Source organism: Megachile rotundata, chromosome 4 (assembly GCF_050947335.1).
Source record: "Megachile rotundata isolate GNS110a chromosome 4, iyMegRotu1, whole genome shotgun sequence".
In the NCBI taxonomy this organism is placed as follows: Eukaryota; Metazoa; Arthropoda; class Insecta; order Hymenoptera; family Megachilidae; genus Megachile; species Megachile rotundata.
The window spans coordinates 4,445,871-4,473,246 of NC_134986.1; the positions used below are offsets into that span (position 1 = coordinate 4,445,871).

At 36.5% G+C, this 27,376-nt stretch overlaps 1 protein-coding gene across 3 annotated transcripts in view; it reads left to right on the forward strand.

The window, feature by feature from the left end:
• The first annotated feature begins 4,512 nt into the window (after positions 1–4,512).
• The window catches only part of LOC100875766 (netrin-1), a 185,507-nt gene continuing 162,643 nt past the window's right edge, over positions 4,513–27,376 (forward strand). The window contains exon 1 of one of the 3 annotated variants that reach the window (XM_076531187.1): positions 4,513–6,949. In XM_076531187.1, coding sequence (XP_076387302.1) covers positions 5,638–6,949 — 1,312 coding nt within the window. In that variant the 5' untranslated portion in view covers positions 4,513–5,637. The remainder of the gene's footprint in view (positions 6,950–27,376) is intronic. The other 2 variants (XM_012294484.2, XM_012294485.2) reach the window with 2 other exon arrangements.

Here is a 27,376-nt window from a genome sequence, read left to right on the forward strand (position 1 = left end):
AAGCCGAGGACGTCATCACGCCCGCTCGTGCTCTTCTAGCTGTTCCTTCAGATTATATTAATTCTATTAACGAATGCCGTTTATCGTTCCTGCCACCATTTTGTCCCATTCGTCACTTCTGACGTTTATCCTGTAGTACCTTATAAAATTTGAAATTTTGCTGCGAACCGCCGATCATATCGAATATTACAATATTTTAAATGGAAAATACTTTATGCCGCGTCTATGACAAAGTACTGCTTGTACAATTTTTGTATGTGTACTTTTTACAAAAAGTATTTTTATTTAAATGTTACAGATTGTCATATAATCAGAGATTAAATATCATAAATTAAATATTGTACATATATTAAATCTTGCGGTCCACTATCAAATTGTATATGCGTTACTAACGTAGCCGTGTGAAACTTTCAAATTACGAGATATATCAAAATATCAAAATCTCAAAATCTCGTTCTGTTTCGATTTTGAAAATTCAAAATCCTGTACACCCCAGATTAACATAATCTTATAGGTATCGTAAAAATTTACGAAGAATCCAAAAAGGATTAGAGAGTCCCGGTTTAATAGTTCCACCGGGAGATCAATTATATCCAAGAGAAAATCGTCAGCCCCCAATACCAGTGTCTTCGGATATGGTTTTGTTTTGTCGACGTGTCTACGATTATCGTGGTAAAAAGCTTGTTAAGAATCCCGGATGACTCGACTTTTTATAAAACGCTTTGAACAGGAACCAATGGAATGCACAAAGTTTGCAGTATAAATTGAAACTGGACGTAGGTCTCCCTTCAAGCGTAACCATACATTAATCAATTTTCTTGATTTAAACAGTTAATGAATTCTCATCGATATAATTCTTTTTTTATTTTTTTTTGGGACTATATATATAGATTTAGATTTATTTTTTATCGCGATGAAACATTATAATGCGAGTATAAAATTTTTTATATTATTTTATGCGATAGTTTTCCAATAGACAGATTTCATTTCGTGATAGCATTACGTTTAAAGAGAGCGAGAAGCACTTAGTTTTTTAGAGTATATAGATTTTTAAATTTGCTAATATAAAGAGAAAAACTGGTTTTTAAACTAATCGTTTTATAAGATAGATAATGCCACTTGTCAATTTTCTACGTTTTTAACTTATGATACAAGAAACGTCATGAATTCTTAATTAATTTTGTTGAGAGATGTTTTTAAAACTTATATTACTAAATCAATGAAATGATACTAGCACAAAAGTATATAGGATCCAGTATATAGCACTAAGAATGGCGTATCCAAATGAATGATCATGCGTTTGCAATCCCGATGATGAATTCCTTGATAATAAAACAATGATGGCCAATGGTCGGAGCGATCGGAGCCCTAAAAAAATCAATTAAAAACAATGAAGTTTAAAAGAAATGCCTAAAACATTTTCATCTTTCGTGAAGAAAAATAAAAAAAAAACAACGCATTCACTCATCAATACGGGTTGTTTTATCGCAAACAAAATACGTTCTTAGAGAGATAATAGAATTTGACAATTTTATAGAGAGAATCATATTTTTTGTGAGATAGTATTTACAACACTTAAATGAATATTTTTCACATTGGAAATACAAATACGTATATTGCTATGTATTACAAGCACCCTTCTTGGAGGGGACCTTCGAACAGTTTCAAGGTAGAAATCAAACGCCTGGGGGTATTTGACCATTTAGTAAAATAATAAATGTATGCGACGTGTTCTTGGACAAGATGAAAGATGAACGCGGAGAGTATTCAGTTTTCTGATACGGAGAAAAGAACACTTCTATTATCTTGCAGTGGGTCGGTCAGACCTATGCATACGCATTATTTTAATACACGTAACTAATGTAAGTTTCAGTTTTTTTAATAATGACCGTTGGTGACGGAGTGTCGCGAAAATGGAATTGATTCGACTGAAATTTGATTGGGATGGTGAGCTTCAAACAGTTACACAACTCCATTGAGAACTAGGAAATTCTTATTCAAATTTTTCAGACTGCCATATCACGGAAAATACTTAATTATATTTCCTTTGTCGCTGTCTATTTAAAAATATTTATTTCAATTTTATATGAAATTTATTCTTAGTGATGATTGGAGGGAAACAAATTTAATTCTAACATACAGCGAAGAACAAAACTGGACCAATAATATCGCTTTTCCCAGAAAATTATTTAAATTACTGTAGGGTCAGTTGAAACACTTTTTGATGGACCAAAAAAGATATTGAAATGAAAACTGTAATATCATTTCGTCAGAAATATTTTCAGTACGTCTCGTACATCATGCATAAGTAATTCTACAAATAGCAAAGAGAAAATTCACTATTACACAAAATTCGACCTACATTTTTTTAAATACTTATAGAACATCAATATTGGACTCCACTTTCGAAATATTCCATTGCATCATTAGTTATCATGACCATAAATTTGAAGCTATTGCAATAAATATTTCTCTCGAATGTGCACATGTTCGCTGGCAATGCGGGAATTAGTGTTAATCGAATTCAATTGAGTAGAAGAAGCGAAAGCAGTATTTTCAAATAAAATATCACTTTCAACGGTGATTGCATATCGTCATGAACTCGTACGTAAAAAAATTACAGGCCATTCAATTTACGCCAATTGTACGAATTAAGCGGAACGTTTTTTCAGCAATTATTATGAATGGCGAGAGAGTTGGTACGAGTGTCGATGGTTCTCTCTTCCCGTTTACCAAATTCAATTGGAAAAAACATTGTATTGATGTTTTTTCAGGCATCAACTGTTTTTTCAATGCAGCAATAATTTTTTTTGACACACTTTTAAAATGTAGTAATTTCTTTCTTTATTTTATATCTTTTTACTTTCTTTTTTTTACACCTTCTTATGATCACCTTAAGGCACCTAAAAACTACGGTAAAAGAATAAATTACATAATATTATTGGGAAGCTAATAATCTTTTATATTTCATACTCTTTGTAATAATAAAAAATAAAAAGTATCTGAAACTTTACAACTGAGAAACGATATAAAGTAACCATCTCGTTATTGTGCAAGTAATAGCGATATTGTAATTTATATGCACTTTATAAAATAAAAATACAATTAGATAAAATTATTTCTTTTCGTGATCTATTCAAGAAAAGAAATCGCAGAATAGGAATAATCTTACGTAAATATCAATTCTACGTCTTAAAATTGTCTTGCGGTCACAGGTGTAACTTCCGCAGCCATAATCAACACATTCATGATGTATCTACATTTCACTCACGAAACACTGCATTCATTCTTCTTTTGACGTAAGCTGTCACCCACGAAACAAAAGCATCAGTGCGCTTCAAAATACCCCAAATTTCATTAATCTTCGGTATTCCGAACCAACAACACGGTATTGAAACATAAAATTTGTGTCACATTCTGTATTCTTGAAACGTTCGCAAAATTAACACGAAACCAGAGAACTCATATGAAGGATTAAACGATTTACTCCGAAGTTTTCACGTATTTTAACCACGATCGCAGCGATTGAATGTTTGTCGAAGAATTTTTGCAAATTTACGTTTTACTGTTCTGCAGATCGTGTCAAAAATATCAAAATTAACTTTGTTCAAATGTCGTTGATTTACTCTGAAAGTTTGACGTATTTTAACCGTGAATGACTGAATATATGCTGTAAAATTTTTGCAAATTCACATTTTGTCTTTCGATCAAAAATTACGTTTATAAATTTTAAAACGTAACTAAATAAATAAATTACAAAAACGTATTTAGCAATTTTTATTTTACTTTTAATTAATTATTGAACAATGATTCAAATTATTTGTACCATAATCAAAAAGGTCTCACTTTTGTTGAAGATATGGCAGTATTTAATGCTCCTGCAACCGGTCTTGTTTTTTGTTTTTCGACGTCGTATCTCTTGCATTCTCGTTCTCCTTTTTTCTGCTGGCCAATTCGACCAATAGACCCACAGAGAACCAGCTCCCATAATCCATGCACGCACCAAGGCCTAAGAAGACGTGTTCCCATCGAATCGATGGAAAACGAACCTTCGTCTCCTTTTTGGCACAACCACTAGCGAAACGAACCCCACGCTGGATTCCATGAATTCTTGCCTTAATTTCAGGTTATCCAGATTATAACGTGAACCTCCGGCTTTTGCTGCGGGGTTTACTTCTCGATGACAGATTGGTAATTTGAAAAATATACGATCCCTACGTTCTACGCTTTGATCTTCACGAAGCGATAATTCATCTCATGGTATTTTCTTCTCAACCCTTTTACAGATTTTTAGAATTGCTGTCGTGGTTTTACTGATTCTTAGCGTGAATGAATTTTTCAGTGCTTGTGATGAGACAATGGAAGATTAGATTTATTAAAAATGAATGCTTTATATGTTTTAATTTAAATATTTTAAATAATCAAATTTACAATTTTACAAATTCCTAGTTCTTCAAATTTAAAATCTTACATATGTATAAATTTTTAAATTTCCAAGTCCTAAATCTCCAATTTCTCAAATTTCCATATTCTCAATTTTTACCCTCCAAATTACCAACTATTTAAATGCTCCATATTTTTCAAATCATTGAAACTTTCAAAATTTCCAGTTGCTAATTCACCTCGTATTTCTACCTTACGTTCATCATCCGCTTCCACAAAAATTTGGAATATGCTCGTAGACCTCGACATCCGATAAACCTTAACAATCATATAGCTCTATTAATCGAACAAGTGTAACAAAATTTTTGTTCAAAATACTATTTCTGAACTTCCTCTAGAAAGTCTGTAAATTGGTCCTTCCCGAACAAACCATCGAGTATCAAGATCTTAGCGTAATTACACAATTAGACGCGTTCTCCTTTCGTCAGAATCGGGATAACAGGAGTCCGCTTTGAAATTTGTTTCGCAATTCCCGCGAAAGATTTAGTCGAACGAGAAAGCGAAGAATATCATCTGCTGGTCCAGCGGTCGTTCAGTTTCCGGTAGCGCGGCGTGTCTGCTGGATCCTCGATCCAGTGTGGTGGAACGCTAATGGTGGGGCGATCGCGAGCAGTGGCGCGTCGCTATTGGTCGAGGAGGAATTGGTGTTGGCCGAGAGGACACGAGTCGACATCGAAATCGAAGAGAGAGGGAAACTCGGCTGAGCAAGGAAAGGGTCGGGGTGGGGAGAGCGACGAACCAGAGTGGGACTCGGAACAGTTCGGACGCATACTGTGCAGGAATAGTGTTTCAGTTAGCGGCGAGCCGCCGTTGAGGAAGGATCGTCGTTGTCGTCCGTTTCTATTGCGTTCTGACCGGCGTGTGCTTTGCGTTCCGTGTTTCCGTTCGAACAGTTTTCGCGCGTGCTCTGTCGGGATTGTCCAGGAATGCGATTGTCACGTTGCCGTTGCGTCGAGATCGAATGCACGCGAAACGGAGGCAGCCGATAATGTTGATCGGTGAAAAGATCGAGGGGAGAGCGGTGGGCGCTGATGTCCTGGGTTGAATCGGCATGCCTCTCGATAAAACGCACGGCCAACCGTTGTTTACCAACTAGGTACAAGAGAAGATCATCCTTTCCGCCTTCGAACAGAGCCAGGGAATAAGGACAGTCTGCACGCATAGGACCTGGAACAGATAGGAGGCGAGACAAAGATGTGCGGTCAGGCGCGAATGTTCGGGCTCCTCTGCGTTATCCTGTTGTTGCAGCAGGGTAACACGTTGGCGGGCAGCGAGATCTACAGCAAGATGTTCTCCAGCCAGCAGCACCCGTCGGATCCTTGTTACGACGAGGACAGGCCTCGCCGTTGTATCCCGGACTTCGTGAACGCGGCGTTCGGTGCCGTCGTAGAGGCCTCGTCGACCTGCGGTACCGGGGGTCCTACCAGGTACTGTGACGTAACGGAACAACCGGGTGGCGGCACGGGAATAGGTCAGTGCCACATCTGCGACGACAGCACTCCCCGACGCCGATTTCCCGCGAGTTACCTGACGGACCTGAACAACTCGAACAATGTGACCTGCTGGCGCAGCGAGCCGCTGGTCACGTCGCAGAGCTTCTCCGCGCCGCCAGACAACGTGACCTTGACCCTGTCGCTAGGAAAGAAGTACGAGCTGACCTACGTGAGCCTGCAGTTCTGCCCGAAGGCCGCTAAACCCGACTCGATCGCGATTTACAAGTCGATGGACTACGGGAAGACGTGGCAGCCGTTCCAGTTCTACTCGTCCCAGTGTCGTCGGGTGTATGGCCGGCCTAATCGGGCGACCATCACGAAGGCCAACGAGCAGGAGGCGAGATGCACGGACAGCCATCGATACACGGGCGGTGACGGCCTCGGGCCCGTCGGCAGGATCGCCTTCAGCACCTTGGAGGGTCGTCCGTCGGCCTCCGACTTCGACAACTCGCCCGTTCTGCAGGATTGGGTTACCGCCACCGACGTCCGCGTCGTTTTCAATCGACTGCATATGCCGCAGCAGCCCCCCCAGGAACAAGTCCCCCCTTTGGGCAGCGACGACGACCACGGCCTCGGTCTTGAGGAGCTGGCCAAACGCGAGAGGGAACGGGAGGAACGGCTGAAGAGTCAAAAGAGTTTGGGCCGGGGAGCCGTTGATCCTCTGGCGACCGCTTTGCCCTCTGTGCATCAGGTGATCGCTCCTCAGGAGATGCAGTCGAACGACGCCGTGGAAGGCGAGCTTAATTTCGCCGTTACCGTGTCCACGTCGACCAGTACCATCTCCAGTGCCGGGACCAGCACGTTCGCCCATCATTACGCCGTTTCGGACTTCGCCGTCGGAGGCAGGTGCAAATGCAACGGACACGCGGCGAGGTGCATCCCAGGCAAGGACGGCGAGGTCGCTTGCGAGTGCAGGCACAACACCGCCGGCAGAGACTGCGAGAGGTGTCGGCCGTTCCACTTCGATCGACCCTGGGCACGAGCCACTGCCAGAGATGCCAACGAATGCAAAGGTTAGTCTTTTTTAAAAGCTTCTTTTCTCAGATCCATGCGTACCACCGCCGAACAGATACCGGTGCGGATTTGGGTGGTGCTCGGAATCGGATTTCAACAGTCTTCGATTACACTGTTTTCTAGAACGACGCGACGCACGGTGGTGCGTCAGCGTTAATCGGGGTCCACGATTCAAATTTAGCTGCGCACGCTTTTGGATAAATGGGGGAGTTAATTGTAAATGCTTATGCTTGGAAAGCGGCTCAGGTAGCAGTAATTCGAGTTGCATACTGCACTCGAAAAGAAGTTGTCCGTTCGTTGTGGATGTAACGTGTTCACATGTATCTTATGTGAGCTACCGTTTGTAAAGTTTCAACTCTTCGTTTGGATAGTATTTTACCGACGCGTGTGGGACTAATTAAAAATTTCGGTATTTTATTATAATTGAAGTGTCATTTTGTATCTTCTTGGAAGACTTGGTCGCAATTGACTAGGTTCCACTACTTTACAATTAATTCGTAATTAGTATGGCTTAGAAATGCAATATGTAGATGTGGCGAGGGTAAAATGGACCCCTACGGAGTATAGATTTAATTCGGTCCATGGAAATCAGAATATTCTATGATACATACATATGGCCCATATTAGCTTTTACTTATATTTTGATATTATAACCTGGACGAGAAATGAAGAATAGCACACTTTTACAAGAAAACTTCGCCATCTTCGATTTCGTTCAAACTTTGTACAATTACAGAGGACACCAAAAATAATAGTTTCGTGAAACCATAGCACGCAACTCTTCTCTAAGGAGAAGATTTATGTTTAAAGTTCTTGCAATTTATATCTAACTGTTGGAGAATAATACAAGCTAAAGTATACATTGTAGTCTAATGGAAAAGTGCTAGGTTTATTAAACGAAGCGTTGCAAGTTTGAAACTCGCAGAGTTTTTATATCTTTCTTTTTCATTTTTTTATCCTATTTAATTTTTTACTAAAATTAATGTAAAAAGGAGAAACAAACATCTTTAACATGAAAGACTAAATGAAAGAAATTTCTACATTTGAAATACCTAATGCTAATGAGGCATCATTTCGATGGAGATGTTACTTTCGGTAGAAAAGCTTGTAACCAGATGTTAGGTAATTAGAGAACATGAAAACTTGAAAAAATACTTGAATTTAGTTATCGTTTTACTATTCTATACCATAAAAATTTTTATTATAATTAAACTTTCAGTTTTCTACAACCTCGGGCATCTCATATTATATTGCTTAAAGGTAGCGGCAAATTCAAATGTAAATTGTTCTGTACATATGAATTTATAACATCTTTTTGTTTACTTTCATGAATATTATTTTTTAAACAACATACACATGCAATGTAATTCGAATACAATGTTGTAATTAATTAGGATTAAAATTTCCTTCGTTTCGCGCCAGAGGGCGCGTAAGCGGCGCCAAATTCAAACAGTAATCACATCCGTAAAACATTCTGTACACAGAAAGTTCAATTTAACAAATGTTTCCGTTTAATAAATATCATTTCCTATATACTCTGTGTATGCAATATTATAATTAATTGCAATCAGAATTATCTTTTTCTCTCCTTTGTCGTACACGTCGCGCAAATGGCGGCAAATTCAAATGCAATTACTTGTGTAAAACACACTGTACATATAAAATTGAATTAAAGAAACAACTACGTTCATATTAATAAGTATAATATCATTGTCAACTTGAATAAATTTGGTAAAGACTTCGTACATACATTCGAATACAACGTAATTAATTAGAATGAGGATTTTCTTATCCTTTCTTGTTTTTATCGCGGACGTCGCGCAAAAAGGGCGTCCTTTATCGATTCGAAACGATTTTAGAGGGTGGTTTGCCCCCGACGTTTTTGATTTGAGCATGCATCCTCGATACGAGTCTCGAGGCAACGCTTCGCCGCTTCGAATTAAGGGGTGAACCGAAAGGAGTACTTCTACCCCTGGGGCTCGATCTACCGGGCAAAACAGAGAAAGGGAATAAGAGATGGAATCGCGAAGAGTAAAAACGGAGCACGGAGAATTGAGACTCCGGGAATGGAGAGAATGAAAGATGCAGAACCGAAGGATAAACGAACCACCAGCCACCGAAACGAAACGAGAAACGAGCTCGCTTTTGGTGTTTTATTTTCTATTGCTTCGAGCGTGACTTTACACGCTTCACCGAAGAAATACTAGTATAATCCTTCGATTAACGAGGTTTGCTATTTTCAAAGGTCGCAAGACTACACTTTTTTTACATTGCTGCACAAGATTCTATTGCCCCCAGAGCGATGGTCTTACCGTTAAGGGGTAATGTTGCACAAGAAAATGTTGAGGTCACGTGTCTTCCTTTTTTGTCTTTTCTCAATGTTGTGGAAAATTATGGGTATCTAAAGTATCAAGGCACTTCACGTACAATTGGATTCAGAGATATAGTGTGGTCGTAAAATCGTTAGAAAGGTTACTTAATTTTTATATGATTGGTCAGATATTATTAAAATACTTTTACTAAGACAGTAAAAGACTAAAACTAAGATAGTGTGTCTGCAAGTGGGAGAAAAATCGCGTACACAGTAATCCTTTTCCCAATTCTTGATCAAACTATAGCAAGATAAATACAAAATTAAAAGTCATAAATCCTAAAATACGTCGATATGCAGCTACAAAACAAAGGCATAATAATTCAAGATTTCGAGCAATTTATTATTATACCGACAGTGTCAAACAACTTAATATTTATGTACGACACCGTACACACATACATATAAAATATGAAAGGCATCACGTGAGATACGAGGTACACAGAGAGCAAAATTCATAAATGTCATGGCAGTGGTAAGCAAAGCTTCGCCGATAGATTGTACGGGGATCCATGGCAAAAAATGGAATAATAAAAGAGCAATGTCACTTGCCACTTCAGCAGGGTCCGTAAATTTTGCTGTTGAAATTGTGCGCACCGTCTGTGCCCTTTCTGGCGAATGTCCCGGCAATATAAGGTGTATCGAGTCCTTTTCAATGTCCCTCTTTTTTTTGTTCTTGCAACATGAGCCAACAACGTTTAAGGGCTTAAGTAACATATGCTACGGTTTCGCATTTTGAGTGGCACAGACGGCGTCAACGTGAAAATTGTGGGATTTCCAGATACTTTTATGGCTAGGAAATTCCCTACGTTTTAGAAAATTGCCTTTTATGAGTAGTGTACGTTTTGTGTTTCGGAGGTGACAGTTCTCCTATTTGCTTTTAATTGTATAACATTAAATTTATGATAAGCAGTAAATCTATACAAAAATACATAAAATGAAAATTTGACTCTTGGAATAAAATTAAAAAATAAACAAATGATAAAATACATTAATTCTTTACTTTGAAGAACACTTACTTCGAAATTCAGAATGAAATTGACAAATAAATTAACAAACGATAAAACATAATTAATTGTCAACTTGGAAAATCAATAAAAATTCCAAGGAAACTAATTTTATAAATTTTGGAATATAAATGAACTTATGAAACAGTTGCTTTGGTAATTTTAGTCATGTTTCAATGAAATATTGTATCCATTATAACGTACATATTTTTTCTTAAATTTAGAGATATGTAACAAAACTTATTTTTGTAAAATAATATACACACCACAGCATTTACGGAATCAGAAAATGACGTTGTATATATTAATAATTTTAAATTATTCGCTTTAGTAATTTTAATCTTGTTTCATTGAAATCTCAGACACATTATAATGTGTAGCAAAATTTATTTTTGCAAAATAATATACACATCACAGCATTTATAAAATCACAAAATGATGTTGCTGTAATATAATTAATTTCTTTGGTACGAAATATTTCTAATGTGATATACTAATAATTTTAGTTGTAAAAAATTAGGTATGAAGGTGAGAAATTAATGAATGAACGATGAGTGCAAGAGTATGTCGTTTATCAGACATTGATTAGATGACATGCTCATACAGTTTGCCGCCATTGGTTGGTTAAATCGATCTTACAGCTCGTGAATAATTCAGCCCGCGCGACGATTTCTTTTCCTAACCTCTTCCGGGAGGCATCACGCGTTTTGAATAGAAACGCGAGTGTTTTAACTGAAATATGAATTCATTGTTATCTCAGAGATATACGAACTTCAATATGTACACACGAATTTGAATTATTTATAATAGATCAGTTACAGTTAATAGAAATCAAATACCACAAGAAAAGAGTATATCTGCCATTTTATGAATGTGACGTTACTCGTGTTGCGGAATGGTATTTGCGGCATATCGATTTGAAAGTTAAATTTTTCTCTAATATTTTTTGTACTAGATCCCCTAATTTTTAATATTATTTGTAACAGAATGATGTAGCATTTATGTATTAGGTTTTTGTTTATCAGACGTTGTTTTTATTACAAAGTGGTGCTTGCAAAATATCAATTTGAAGCTTAGAATCTTCACTAATATTTGTATTATAAAACTGTCAGATTTCAAATACTATTAGGCTGGGGAATAAGTTCGTGGCGTTTTGATATTTTCTTTTTTTTACAGCGACATTTTGCAATTTGCAAGGGGTTATAATATTCATTCGATAGAGCTCTTTCTGCTCTACAAAACTGTGTTAATCGTTTTTTTTAGTAGATTCATTCGTCATTACTATTGAGGCTCAGAAATGGAATATCAAGAAGGTAAAAAGCAGCATTTTCGACACCTGCTCTTCTTCGCTTTTCATTGCGGCCAGAAAGTTGTGAAAAGTTGCTGAAACAAGCCGGGATATTTGCAATGTATACGGAGAAGGTGTCATAGGTGAGTCGACAGCACGAAAATGGTTTGCAAAATTCAACCTAAGGTTGGGCAATAAGTTCGTAGCGTTCACTTCGTGAGGCACCCAGGCTCCCAATTTTTCGACAAATCCCATTGAATGGAGATGATTGAGAATAGTTTTGTGGTCGCAGTTCATTTTTTCGACCAATTCACGACGAGTTTGAAGACCATCCTGCTTCACAAGTTCTCGGAGACGCTCTTCGTCGAACTCAGAAAGTCTTCCTCTGCGGGGCGGGTTTTCGACGTTAAAATCGCCATTTTTGAATTTTGCAAACCATTTCCGTGCTGTCGACTCACCTATGACACCTTCTCCGTATACATTGCAAATATCCCGGACTGCTTCAGCAGCTTTTTGGCTGCGATGGGAAGCGAAGAAGAGCAGGTGTCGAAAGTGCTAATTTTTACCTCCTGGATATTCCATTTCTGAGTCTCAATAGTAATAACGAATGAAACTACTGAAAAAAACGAATAACACAGTTTTGTAGAGCAGAAGGAGCTCTATCGAATGAATATTATAACCCCTTGCAAATTGCAAAATGTCGCTGTAAAAAAAAGAAAATGTCAAAACGCCACGAACTTATTCCCCAACCTAATATTTATAAAAGAATACTGCACAGTTTTATTAGATTATTGTACACGAAATAACGTGATCTAATGACGTAGAAGTGTTGCTAAGTGGTACTTGCATATCAAACCTCATATTTAAATCTTGAAGACTACGTGTTAATATCTATAATACAAAATGGCTGAGTCCAAAATATTATTCATTAGTCAATGATATGCTATTATATGTACTATTTTGTTACACATTAAACGATGACTTGACGTCATAAAAATACTACAAGGTGCTACTTATACCATATCAGTTTCAAGCTGAAGGCTTAATAACGATGATTACATAAATGATTTATTAATACTATTAATACAAAACGGCTGGTTCTTGAATATTACTCATATGATATGCCATTTTATGTATTACGCTAGCATCCTGTGATTCACATGATTTATCACCTTAAATGTTATATTTAATAATTCACGTAAACACACTGAAAATTGATACTTATAGCATATTAATTTGAAGCCGGCGTTTGATCATGATCACGTAAGTGTCTGCTGTTTTTAATATGAAGTGATTGATTTATCAGAGAATAATATACTATCCTATGTTGTAATTTGATATGTCACCGATAGCTTTCGCATTTTAATTTATAACCCTGTTCTCGTTGAAAGTATTGATAAATTGTTTATATAATAATTTTCGCCAAGTTTTATGATTTAAATTGATATGGGAAACGACATTTTGTGAAATCATGCGAGAACTTGTTATATTTCAAATCGATAATTAGGTATGTCACAACCTAATAGTCCTCGTATTTTAATTCATAACTTTGTTCACTTTGAGAATGTTAACGAACTGCTTAAATAGTAATATTTGCCAAGTTTTAAATTTTGAATTGATATATGGTAAATGATATTTCGTGCTGTCCTATAGTTGCAAATTGACAATTAGATACATGATGACCTAAGAGTTCTCCTATTTTCATCCATAACTTTGCTCTCATTTAGAGTAGCAATGAAGTGTTTATATCGTTACTTTTGTCAAGTTTCAGACTTTAAATTGATACATGGTAAATGATATTTTGTCACATTTTTATCGTGAAATCATGTGAGAACTTCCTATACTTGCAAATCAACAATTACATACATGATGACAGTTTTCCTATTTTCATCCATAACTTGGATGAATATTAATTTCTCAGTTTGAATATTAATGAAGTGTTCACATCGTTATTTTCTTCAATTTCCAAACCTTCAACTGATACACAAACATATCATCAGAGTAATCCTTTCTGCGTTTCAAAATGGTCCACACGATACCTCCTGATGATTACCATCCACAAAACCTGAGTTTGTAACAAATAAATCGAAAAAATAAAGGAAACATCGAAGGGGTGGAAAGAAAAGGAATGAAATGGAAAAGCTGGAACGGAGTCATTTAGGTGTCTGTCTCAGTGAATATTCTTCGTAAATGTAAAAGGGGCGGTTCTTGTTGTTGCGGCTCGCCTTTAATTTGACACGGCACGCTGTACCGGCTGTTTACTGCAATGAATTATGTTCTCAAGGGTCCGTTTATACGACACGTAGTTATACGCGTTCGTACCCGTGATTCTTGCTCCATACTTTTCTTCCTTTCGTATTTTCTTCTTTTCTGTTTTCCACTCCACTCTTTCGACCTTTTCGTTGACGGCCCCCTTCGTTCCACTTCATTCTTCTTCTTCTCAACGTCGAGTTTTCTTCTTTATTCTTCTTACAATTACCGTAAATCCCGGTGTGTTTCTTTTCATAATAATTCACTCTCAACGATTATATTTTTATTTATCGTATTCGGTTGGCAACTAATTCTTTACATTTTTTTTTTCTGTAGAATTCTTTATTCAAATTATATGTTTTGCATAATTGATTGGTTTAATTAGTTATTAAATATTAAGGAAAATTCATGCTTTTATTTATTTAATTAGGTTGAGTTTATGGAAAAATAAAGTTGATGTATTACATTGATAATTTTTATTACAGACCAATTTTAGTACTGTTTAGGATTTCTTTTGTTATTGATATAAGTTATTCACTAATGCATTCAAGATATTTTTACTATGGCTGTAATATAAAGGAATAACAAATATATGTATGTAAATACAAAATAATATATTCACAATTATACCTACATAATATATAATGCATTCACATTTCATGAATTATTAATATCTTTTTTTTCATTAATTAAGAATGTTTAATCACTTAATAATCGGTCTCAACATTAAATATTCAATTGATTAATTACTCAAAATTAACTACACATAATCTATTAACTTTACACATTTAAAATATTAATCTATATATAATATTACAATATAATTAATTTAATGAATTAAAGACCTCAACAAAATCATTGCAAAATGCACACTTATTTATTAAAATTGTATTATTCGACAAGTCAATTTTAATTTATATTTTGTTTATACAATAAACAACATATGTAAGAATAATTTTAAGAATATACCTACAGAAAGAATTAAAGAGAATATGAAAGCAAAAATCAACTATCATAATCTAATAAAAATATTTAAAAATATATTAATTAGTCTTAAGATCCATATAAGTTAGGTTAGGTTTATGATTACTTATGAAATATAAATTGTATATTTCGATTGATAATTTTTATTATTACAAAATTTTTGCATAAATACTGTAATGGTTATTGAAATTAATGTTATATTATCAGTTGAAATAACATACAGATTATAAAAATAGTTAAAAACAAGAATTTCGAAAGGAAAGAAGATGTGATCCATTCGGAAGGTATTATATCTGACAAACAGTGTCAAATACACGTCGAATAAGTGCCTTGTAAGTTAGGTTAGGTTTATGATTACTTATAAAACATAATCTGCATGTTTCGATTGATAATTTTTATTATTACAAAATTTTTGCATAAATACTGTAATGGTTATTGAAATTAATATTATATTATCAGTTGAAATAACATACAGATTATAAAAATAGTTCAAAACAAGAATTTTGAAAGAAAAGAAGATGTGGTCCATTCGGAAGGCATTAAATTATATCTGACAGACCGTGTCAAGTATACGTCGAATAAGTGCCTTTTGGTTGAAGTAAAAATTGAATTAAAAGAAACGAAGGAGATTATAAAAGGGGATCAGCTTGAAATGCATCGGACTCTCCCTGGCAAAAATTAGAGTCACAGAAGGAACCGATGAAGAGGCTTAACTCGAAATTCGTCGCACCCTTCTGTGAACAATTACGGTTGGTTTTGGTCATAAGAAAGAAACACTCGAGGATTTTATTACGCTGATCCTTTTCCAATTAAATCGTTGCTATGGTGATGCTTACGAGTACTTATGGCGTCTGTGGTATACAACTTCTGTTTGGAAACATTGCTTTGATTGTATCTTTAATCTTTACCGAATGGCTTCAATTTTTTTTTAATTTCGTAGTCGTGCAATAAAATATGTAACAAATTCAATATCGTTCAGTATAACAAATTTATAATTGTTGAAGCATGAATGAAATAATTGCTTCTTTAATGTTAACAGGAACATCAAAGCGAAAATATTTTCAAAATTAGCAGAGCAGTAAACAAAACCGGCAACAAAAAAAAAAATGAAATAGCCAAAAATTCTCTGTTTCATTTATTCCGTCCAATTCCGCAGGTTCGCAAAGAAGGCTCAATAAAAATGTCGAATATTTAAAAACTCAACAAAAAGGAGCGATCAAATTTCACAGGGGATGAAACGAGACTGGAGAGATGCTCGTAATTAAGCGCTCCGGTCGAGATTAAACGTAGCAAAAGGAAAATTGGAAGAAATTTCTCGCGGAAATTGAAATGTAGATTTAAAAGGAAAGATAAAAAAAAATGAGCGAAAGAGAAGCATTCCAGCAAAGCAATTTCACAGAGAATGCTCGGGGGTTGGTTTTTAGGAGGATTGAAACGTGCCACCGGGTGCGCTGAAAGTTTTTGAAAAATCTGCGTCAGAGAAGGGTTGAACGTGGCGGGTTTTTTGTCGAAACAACAACAACAAGTACGCCGACGAACCACCCTCGAATCGTGACAAGAAGTGTCCAATTTAAAATGTAAATTGCGCCGGATATTTGGCATATCGCGGTACGCGTAGCGAAATGGCCGCGAAATTAAAATGTAATTTAATTCGAGGCTCCCTTCCTCTTCGTGTCTGTTCCAACCCTCTTCTTCTTCTTCTTCTTCTTCTTCGTGGTCGTCGTTTTTCTCTCTTTGCCCTCTCGTATCGTTGTAAAGCTGAACGAAAACCGTTTACCCTCCATACGTCCTTCTTTATCGATTCTTCGTCTCTACGGTACGGTACTTTCTCGTCTCTTCTCTTTGCCGGTGAAGAGAATTATCCTTTCAATCGCGCCAAGAAATCTTATTGAATTGAACAAGACTATGGTCCTTGATTCCTCGAGGGATAAGAGGATTTTAAGAAAGATAGCTTTCCGTTTCCGATATTGTTATCCCTGTAGGACCTTCGTAAACTCAACATTTATCCATATTTTGCTTCTGAGTAGCGTCGCGTTATATCGCCACTCGTTGAATTTTACAAATGGAAAATACTTGTTGGCGACATTGAATGACAAGATGTCGTATTTAAATATTATACGATTTTTATTTTTATCTTATATGTACAGCGGTATAACACGTAGTAATTTAAAGTTTATTCAAACTCTTGAATTATTGCAATATAATGTATTGTTAAATAATACGTAGGGATTTGAAAGGTTACGAGATAACGCAATTTGAAAATTTTATACTTTTATGTTCCTAAATTTGTAAATTAACAAATTTCTATTTATTAAATTACAAAATCTTATAGTGTACAAAAGTGAAAATTTTCAAATTTCAACAAATTGGTAATTTAAAAAATTTCCAATTTCTAAGTTAAACATTTGAATTGTTTAAATGTGAATATTTAAAAATATTTCAATTTTTAAATTTAATAATATGGAAATATGAGAAATACCAAAACATGAAAATTTGTTCATTCTCTTCGGCAAGCAGTTAATTTACTCGTAGTACTTCAAAGAGTGGTAATATGTGCAGCAGATGGCAATCTAACGTGTGGCGATTTAACACGTTATAATAAAATGCGTAGCGATCGAACGCGTTATAGTAAATCGTGTGGTAATACAATATAATGTTTAATAGTATAACACATAGTAATATAACGTGTAGTAATAATACACGCGGTGATATAATGCGTCGTACTACCGCTTGTAGAAATCCATCGCGTGGTAATACTGCGCGTGGTGATATAATGATATAATGCGTAGTACTACCACTTGTAGGAATGTAACACGCGGTGGTGTAAAGCGTGGTAATATAACTCATAGCAATCTAACGTGTGGCAATTTAAGACAGGGTAATACCGCACATACAAATCTAACACGTAGTAATACCTACCCGTGGCGATTTAATGCGTGGTAATACCACGCGTGGCTATGTAACTGGTGCGATTACAACGCGTGGTAATCTAACGCAGGGTATTACAACGCATCGTAATTTAAGGCGTGGTAATTTTACGCATAGTAATCTAACGTGTGGTAGTACAACACGTGGTAGTACAACCCGTGGTAGTGCAACGTGTAGTAATACAACGCGTGCTGGTACAATGCGTGGTAATCTAACGCAGGGTATTATAACGCATCGTAATTTAAGGCGTGGTAATTTTACGCATAGTAATCTAACGTGTGGTAGTACAACGCGTGGTAGTACAACCCGTGGTAGTGCAACGTGTAGTAATACAACGCGTGCTGGTACAATGCGTGGTAATCTAACGCAGGGTATTATAACGCATCGTAATTTAAGGCGTGGTAATTTAACGCGTGGCAGTACAACGTGTGGTAGTACAACCCGTGGTAGTGCAACGTGTGGTAGTGCAACGTGTGGTAGTACAACGCGTGCTGGTACAATGCGTAGAAGTACAACGTGTGGTAATACAACGCGTGCTGGTACAATGCGTGGAGGTACAACGCGTGGTAATTTAACGCATGGTAATACAACGCGTGGTAATGCAATGTGTAGTAATCTAACGTGTGGTAGTGCAACGGGTAGTAGTGCAACGCGTGGTAGTACAACGCGTGGTAGTACAACGCATGGTAATCTAACGCATGGTAATATAACGCGTGGTAGTCTAACGCATGGTAATACAACGCGTGGCAATGCAACGCGTGGAAATCTAACGCATGGTAATGCAACGCGTGGTAATCTAACGCGTGGTAGCGCAATGGATAGTAATGCAACGCGTAGTAGTACAACGCGTGGTAATCCAACGTATGGTAATACAACGCGTGGTAATGCAACGCGTGGAAATCTAACGCATGGTAATGCAACGCGTGGTAATCTAACGCGTGGTAGCGCAATGGATAGTAATGCAACGCGTAGTAGTACAATGCGTGGTAATCTAACGTATGGTAATACAACGCGTGGTAATGCAACGCGTGGTAGTCTAACGCATGGTAATACAACGCGTGGTAATGCAACGCGTGGTAATGCAACGCGTGGAAATCTAACGCATGGTAATGCAACGCGTGGTAATCTAACGCGTGGTAGCGCAATGGATAGTAATGCAACGCGTAGTAGTACAACGCGTGGTAATCTAACGTATGGTAATACAACGCGTGGTAATGCAACGCGTGGTAGTCTAACGCATGGTAATACAACGCGTGGTAATGCAATGCGTAGTAATCTAACGTGTGGTAGTGCAACGGGTAGTAGTGCAACGCGTGGTAGTACAACGCGTGGTAATCTAACGCATGGTAATACAAGGCATGGTAATCTAACGCGTGGTAGTACAACGCGTGGCAATCCAACGTGTATTAACACAACCCGTAGAAATCTAATGAGTAATAATACAACGCGTGACATTGTAACGCATAATAACGCAAGCACCCATAGGATTCTAACGTTTTGTAATATAACGCGTGGTAAAACAGTATGGTACTCTAATACGACGACACCTGGCATAATTTGTAATAGTACGCATCATACTATAACGCATGGCGATACACGTTACCATCCAACACATATAACATCGCTCCGAATAAAAAATGATTGGAGAACCGACGGAACTATAAGTCATGGTGTACAAACATTTATATAAATCCATTACCGAAATGATGTCTGCGCATTACTGCACACCCTATATATACCGTTCGCAGCGAAGAGGATTAAACATGCGGGAATAAAACGTTCCTTTCGACAATATTGAAACGAGATCCGCATGACGAATCGTTTTCATTCCTGGATGACTCTTGTTTCCTGACACGTTTCGGAACCACACGAGTGTTATTCGCTCCTCATGGTCTTCTACCAAACCTCGTACCACGATTATTCTTCCTCGTGATGCGGGGCCAATGCGCTTTGCATGAATGGGGCTCCTCGTGACCTCTCCGATGAATGGTTCTTTCTTTCTCTCTCTGTGACCCCTTCTATCTTTCTCATTCCTCCTTTCATCGTTTCTACTACTGCGATAGTGGATACAAGTTCGTTCGGAAAATATCCCGCCTCTGTCGCTTAACATACCAATATTTTCAAACAAATATTGAACCTAACCTAACTTTGTTTGATACATCGCTTTTTAGCGGGTATGGATTAATTTACTATGAATACGTGTTCGATGTAAGTGGATAACCATTGCATTTTAGTTAGAGGTAGAAAAATAATCCGCCATTTTGATCTACGCAAAATACTGGATGGCGGTAAATTTAAATCTGTACAAAAACCTCTTCAATGAATGGTTCTTTCTTTCTCTCTCTATGACCCCTTCTATCTTTCTCATTCCTCCTTTCATTGTTTCTACTACTGCGATAGTGGATACAAGTTCGTTCGGAAAATATCCCGCCTCTGTCGCTTAACATACCAATATTTTCAAACAAATATTGAACCTAACCTAACTTTGTTTGATACATCGCTTTTTAGCGGGTATGGATTAATTTACTATGAATACGTGTTCGATGTAAGTGGATAACCATTGCATTTTAGTTAGAGGTAGAAAAATAATCCGCCATTTTGATCTACGCAAAATACTGGATGGCGGTAAATTTAAATCTGTACAAAAACCTCTTCAATGAATGGTTCTTTCTTTCTCTCTCTATGACCCCTTCTATCTTTCTCATTCCTCCTTTCATTGTTTCTACTACTGCGATAGTGGATACAAGTTCGTTCGGAAAATATCCCGCCTCTGTCGCTTAAAATACCAATGTTTTCAAACGAATATTGAACCTAACCTAACTTTGTTGCATCGTTTTTGTAGCGGGTATGGATTAACCTTCTGTGATTTCGTGTTCGATGTAAGTGGATAACGAATGCATTTTAGTTAGTGGTAGAAAAATAATCCGCCATTTTTATCTATATAGGATGGCGGTAAATTCAAATTTGTTTGACGAAAACAAGCTTCTGCAAAAAAATAATGGCACAAATGTATTTATTAATTTAGTACATTATTATTATATTAGGATCTTTTCGAATATATTGGTATTCTTTATTTATTCTGATACATAAAAAAATTATTATTGTTTTGATTTCTATTTGATAAAAATGAAGCTTAAACGTTAATTCAGGGAACGTAATTTTATATTCGAAAATAATATCTTTTATCCCAAAATTGAAACTACAGGATATTTTATATTTGTACTATTATATAAAATTTATAAAATTTTTCCGAGGACAAATTTAAATAAACACCGAAATTAAAGTAAACAAAATTGAATCAAAATTGAAATTAATCATGTGCCACATTAAAGTACCACATTTAATATTAAATCGACAAAAATTAACAGATTATACACCACCAATAGCAAGTTTTCACGTATCCAGTTACTTCAAACCGCTAATATTATTTCGAATATCACCGTTCTGCCTTTACCGATTGTAAAATTAAATATTCACGGTCCAGGTCGCAATAGTATTTCAGACGATCTACGCAAGCAAGTTTCACACATTTGCAGATTTTTCAATTATTAGGGTCTTGTTAGTCTACGGTCGGGAAATTGTAGCGGATCGGAAAGGGTTAATGAAACGATGGTAGTCTCGGAACTGTAATTAGAACCGTCACTGGTTCGGCGTAGTATTACAAAAGCAGCTTCAGCGATTCGAATTCGGTCCAGTCCGGTTGCCGCGGGAATAAATGGCGTGCACGTATTTGTAGCTGTTGCGACAGCGGCCAAGAGAAAAGGAAATACATATATCGGTCTTAAGAGAGGCCTTTCCACCGGCTCGTGGAGTCGTGCATACCTACGCATGCATGTGCATCGCCCTGAAGATCTACACGGGCCGGGGAGAGCCAGCCTTTGCTGAGAATACGTGAATTTCGTGCGTGTCACGGCTCGTTCAATGTATGCGCCTCTTTCGTAAGAACCGTATTGCGTGTGTGCCGATCTCCTCCTGTCATAAACGACACGATACTTTCGGATCCCTTTACGGATCCGGTTCCGATTTCAAAAATATTTGGGACTGAATGCCCACCATGAAGGCTTACTCTGAGAGACGGTGATAGTCGACGTTTCATGGCGACGAGATTCGAATATGATCAGATGATAGTAACTCTTGATTAACGGCGAGTTTAGTGGAAAGAGTTTAGGGACATTTATATGTTTGGTGGATCTTGGGAAGGTTCTGAGGACATGTTTGGAAAGAATGGAGGGAGACGAACATAAGGAACATATAATAGGGAGATACTTTGAGGATCTTAGAATGCTGAGAGTTTAGGGAGTTTTATGGGAATTTGAGAAAATATTAAAGAAAATGTGGATCCATAGAAAGGTTCTAGAGAGATTCTAAAAGCAAACTCGACGGGACAAGACGAAGAAGCTAGAACAAAAAGAAGCTATAAACCTAAGGAAAATTTATGATTATAGAAAAATTCTAAAGTTAACATAGAGAGAACATATGGAGGTACAGTGTATATTTTGAAGTATTAAAAAGAACATGAACAGATTATAAGACGAATCTAGGTCGGTTCCAGAAAAATTCTACAGAAAAGAAATTCTACGGGGATGTACCGAATATTCTAAAGAAATATTGAAAAGAATATAAAAAGATGCCAAAAGATGAATTCAGAATAAGAGAGAAATTCTAGGCAATATCTTGACAAAAGGAATATATCAAGATATTGGAGAAATTCTGTGGAAATTCTGTGACGAATGTAGAGAGAGACTAAGGAAAATCTAGGGTGATCAATCATTTTGAAAAATCATATAATGATTGTAGACAGATGTTAGGGACTTTCAAGAAGATTTGAAGTAAGATCTTATGGGAATTCAATGGAGAATGGAGGATTTAGTAAAACTAAAGGGAGAATCTAGGGAGATCCTGAGGATCTATGACAAGGAGAATCTAGGATGATGATAACAATTGTTAAGAAGATTCAAGGAGATTTGAAGTAAGATCTCAGGGGAATTTTATGAACAACATCTGGAGGATTTAGCGAAACTTCAGGAAGAAGTTAGGGAGATCTTAAGGAGAATGTAGTACGATTCTAAACATTTTGAAGGATCACACGAAGATGCTAGAGAGATATTACACATTCAAGTTTTAAAGTAAGATCTCAAGGAAATTTTATAAAGAAATAACACTTAAAGATATATTAAAACTGCAATCTATAAGATTAGATTTGTAGTACGATATCAGAAAAATCACACAAAAATTCAAAGAAACTAGCAAGGTACTAGGCAAATCTCATGTAGAATTCCTGAACATGAAAACCCAAATAAAAGCCAAGAGAGAAAAGCTACGAAGACAAAGAATACTACCCGACAAGTTTGCACACGAAGACACCATTTCAGACATACAATCCACAGTAATACAATCCGCAAAGATCTCAGCAAAAGCAGAAGAAAATCTTAAAGAAAAATACACAGGAAAAGAGAACGTGTTAATCGATCGTGTCGCATTCGATACGTGGGACACACGTGACCCCGGCAGTATTCGCGTTAATACGATCGGCCATATATCCAAAGAGAATCGACGCGTTTGAAGGGGCCATCAGCGGATACGGCTAATAAAGTCTGCAAAGATAATATCGGAAACTTCGAAAGGCTGTTCAGGTTGGCATAAATCGTAATTCGCGTTAGTTGTCCGAATCGAAAGGTTGCTCGGACGTCCATAAATACGAGCAATAGTTGGCGCAGAGCTGAGAGGGTGTTTATCCGAGCGCGAACCAGCCGTTCGGCGAGGCTCGTTCGTATGTAGCTAGGTACGCGAGACGTATAAATAAATCCAGGAGCTGCCACGCGGTCTGCTGTGAAACACGGTGTCTCGAGAGTGCACCACGCACTCTCTCTGCGTCGTCTGCGCACACGCGTGTCCCCACACGCACTCACGCACTCACACGCGCGGAATACGAGTGACGCTTACGCGTCCACGATCTTGTTCTGCGACTCGGTGGACACGTTTTCTTTGGTGCACAGGTGCTTCCGCGATTTGCGGGTATTCTCGCTCGTGGATTCCCCTGTTTGCTTTTAAACGAGACTACCTTCCCCCCATCTTGGAATTTCCGACGAGAATTAAGCTCGATTTGCCTGCCACTTCATTATCCCTGCCACCAAACGATGTCGCTTCTTTTTTTCTGCGGATCGTGCTCGGTTACTTTTGTTCCATTATTTTAGGAGGTTTATAGGTTCAGGGATCTGGGAGCCTCGATTTTGGAATTTCACAGCTTCAGAATTTGAGAATTTTTTAATGTAAAAATATGGGAACATGAGAATTTGAGAATTTAAGAAATCGTGCCCGTCAGAAAAGCAAATTTGTGAATTTTTAAATTTGAGAACTAGGAAGTTTGATAATCCATCAATTTCAGCACTCAAGAACTAAAGAATTCGCAAATTTGAGAATTTGTGAATTTTAGTATATGTAGAATTTGCAAGTTTGAGAATTTTAAAATATGAGAATTTGAAAATTTGATAATTTATGTATTTGAGCACTGAAGAACTGGAGAATCTGCAAATTTGAGAATGTATGAATTTAAGTATATATAAAATTTGTAAATTTGGGAATTTTTAAATTTGATAATTTGATAATTTAATAATTTATGCATTTGAACACTGAGGAACTAGGGAATCTGCAAATTTGAGAATTTGTCAATTTGAGAATATTAAATTGAAGAATTTGTAAGTCTGGAAATTTGTGAGTTTGAAAATTTGAAAATTTGACAATTTATACATTTGTAAATTCGGTTATATGAAAATTTGTAAATTTGGGAATTTCTAAACTTAAGAATTTGAGAATCTAGGAATTTTTAAATTTGGAAATTTGAAAATTTAAGAACTTGAGAATTTAAGAATTTGGAAATCAGTTAATTTTAAAATTAAAAAATTTGTAGATATAGATATTTTTAAACTTAAGAGCTTGCATATTTAAGAGTTTATAACTTTTAGGATTTGGCAGTCTGAAAATTTGCGAATTTGTAAATGTGGAATTTTGAAAATTAGAGAATTGGAAAAATTTTGAATTCATCCACCAAATTTAATTTTATGCGCGTAATCAATTAATAATTTCAATACTTAAGAATTCTGCAAATTTAGAGTTTATAAATTATAGAAGAACAACCTTTGTGATTTGACAAATTAATGATAATGTAAAACTTTAAATTTCCAAATTGGAAATATTGTACGTTATAAATTGTATATTCTTGAAATCTCATTACCAAAAACCTATTATACATGTATTCTTCAGAATATTAACAAGTTGCTAAACCCTCTAAAATATTACAAAACACATAAAAATCCTGACCAGGCTCATTCCTCAGTCTAAACTGAGCACAAGCTCCTAAGTGGTCCAGACTATGTTTTAAAATTTGAATTTTGATCATCCACACGCATACTTTTACCAGGATAAAGCTAACTTCGTGTCGAAAGAATGTAATCGAATTACCAGAGCTGTAGATAAGAGGCAGAGAGAAAGCGGTCTCGACTCGGAGGGTCGTAGATACATAGTTATCGCTTACGAGACATTTTTTCCTTTGTAGAAAAAAGGAAAGGGGTGAAGGGACGCAATTTGAACGTCGTTAACCGACAACATAGAACGAGCCAGTATGGCGTGGAGTCAACGACAATAACAACAATAACGAGACGGTGTTGCGGGTCGTTTGGGGAGAAAAGAGCGTTCGCGCTCATCCCGAAATAAACGGCGACCGCATACCCGCCTGCGCGCATGCGCACACCGATTTACTCTTTTTTACCCTTTTCTCCTTGTCCCGTCGTGTTTGCTTTTCTTCCTCTCATCTTCTTCTTTATTTTTGCACACCTTAACCCTCTTGTCCTACTCGCTTGTGATTCGCTTTCGTATCTGTTCGGGTCGTACTGACCCCGCGAACAGAAGCATCTTCTGGAGGACACTACAGGGTTTTATACTGGGGTTTTTGGGTTAAATTTAAATTGTTTGGAGGGAATAGTGAAGAGAACTATTATAATTATTAAATGTGATTTTAAGTTAGGTGCTAGGTTTGATTTGGAAATGCTAGTCTTGATCTTGGGATGCTGGGTTGTGAATTATTATACTAGGTTTTTCTTAACAATTGAGTCGAATTAAACGTTATTGAAATGATTTGTATAACAACTACTTACAGTTAATAACTAGTATAGTATCTAATAGTAGTAATAGTACTAATAGTTACTAGTACAGTAACTAGTATGGTACAGTTTGGTTATTGAGCTTCGAGGTAGTAGAATGTTAGAACAAATTACAGGAATGATCTGCATTAGTAATTAGAATGTAGATATTAGGTTATGTTCTAAGGTACTGAGGTTGGTCATAAGATGATTATGTGAAATGTTAGAATTACTGTATTGATTTATAATATTAAAAATACATGAAAATGTTCAAACGTTAAATTGAAAATAAAATTGTCCAAATATTTGTGGACAAGAGTGTACACCTCAGAGACCATTTCAGGACGAAGACGGATAGTGCTCTCGTTTCATCCTGCGCTTACCCTTCTGTCGAACGATTTGCAAAGCGAAAAAACGACAAAAGATCCTCCGTGGATACGTTCGAAACCAGTTGGAGGATCAACGAGGTCACAGCCACCTTTTGCTCAGGATTCCCTTAAATGGCCTCACGTTGGCATCGCCTTTTAGAACCGTTCGATGGAACTTGTCTCGTCACCGTGTCTCGACTTTCCTATCGCTTTGCTTTGCGTCGTGGTTTTTCTTTTTTTCTTTTCTTTCTCGTTCGCCTTTTCCCGTCCCTACGTCCTCTTTTGCATTTAACGACCTTTGTTTCCTCGAGAATCTCATTACGCGTCGCGTAACTTTTAACCGGGGCGTGAGAAGTTTAACAATTTTTCAAAAATTCCTGCGAACGTTTATGTCGCGATGGGGATGGGAATTTTACTTATGACATAATCTTGATGTTTCAGGAATTTTTAGTTCTTTGCCCTTGTTTAGCGCTTCGCTTTTAGCGGACTTGAAACTGGGCTCTTTTAGACTTTGTGGACTTGAAGCTAACTTTTTTGGAATTTATGTAACAATTATTGGAGCATGATGTTCACTTTGAAATGAAAAATGTAGTTTAAAAACAAATAAGCAAACGATAAGACATAAGTGAATGTACACATTAATTCTACACATTAATTTTACATATTAATTCTACACAGTAAACGTACACAAGAAAATTACTTAACAAATTTTATTATTTAACCCTTTGCACTCCAATGTAACTTAATTACTTGCAAACAGCGACTTTGAAACTTACTAATATAAAAATTAAATGAATTGTTTTCTGGTTACTATTTCTCTACTAATAATTTTCACTATTGTTTGCTTTGCTATGTTTTTACATCACACGTGTCATATTATAAAATCAGTTAAAATATGCTTATTTTAAATTATTGTATTAATCAAAATGGTGAGTGAGAGTCACCTCTGGAGCGCAAAGGGTTAAAATAACAAGTTTTAGTGTTAATACATTTGATTTAAGGACTTTATGAAAAACATATGAAAATAGGGTTATAACATTAATTTAACAAGGTATAGGATTTCTGCCTTATCGATTGTGGTGATGATTTGTGCAC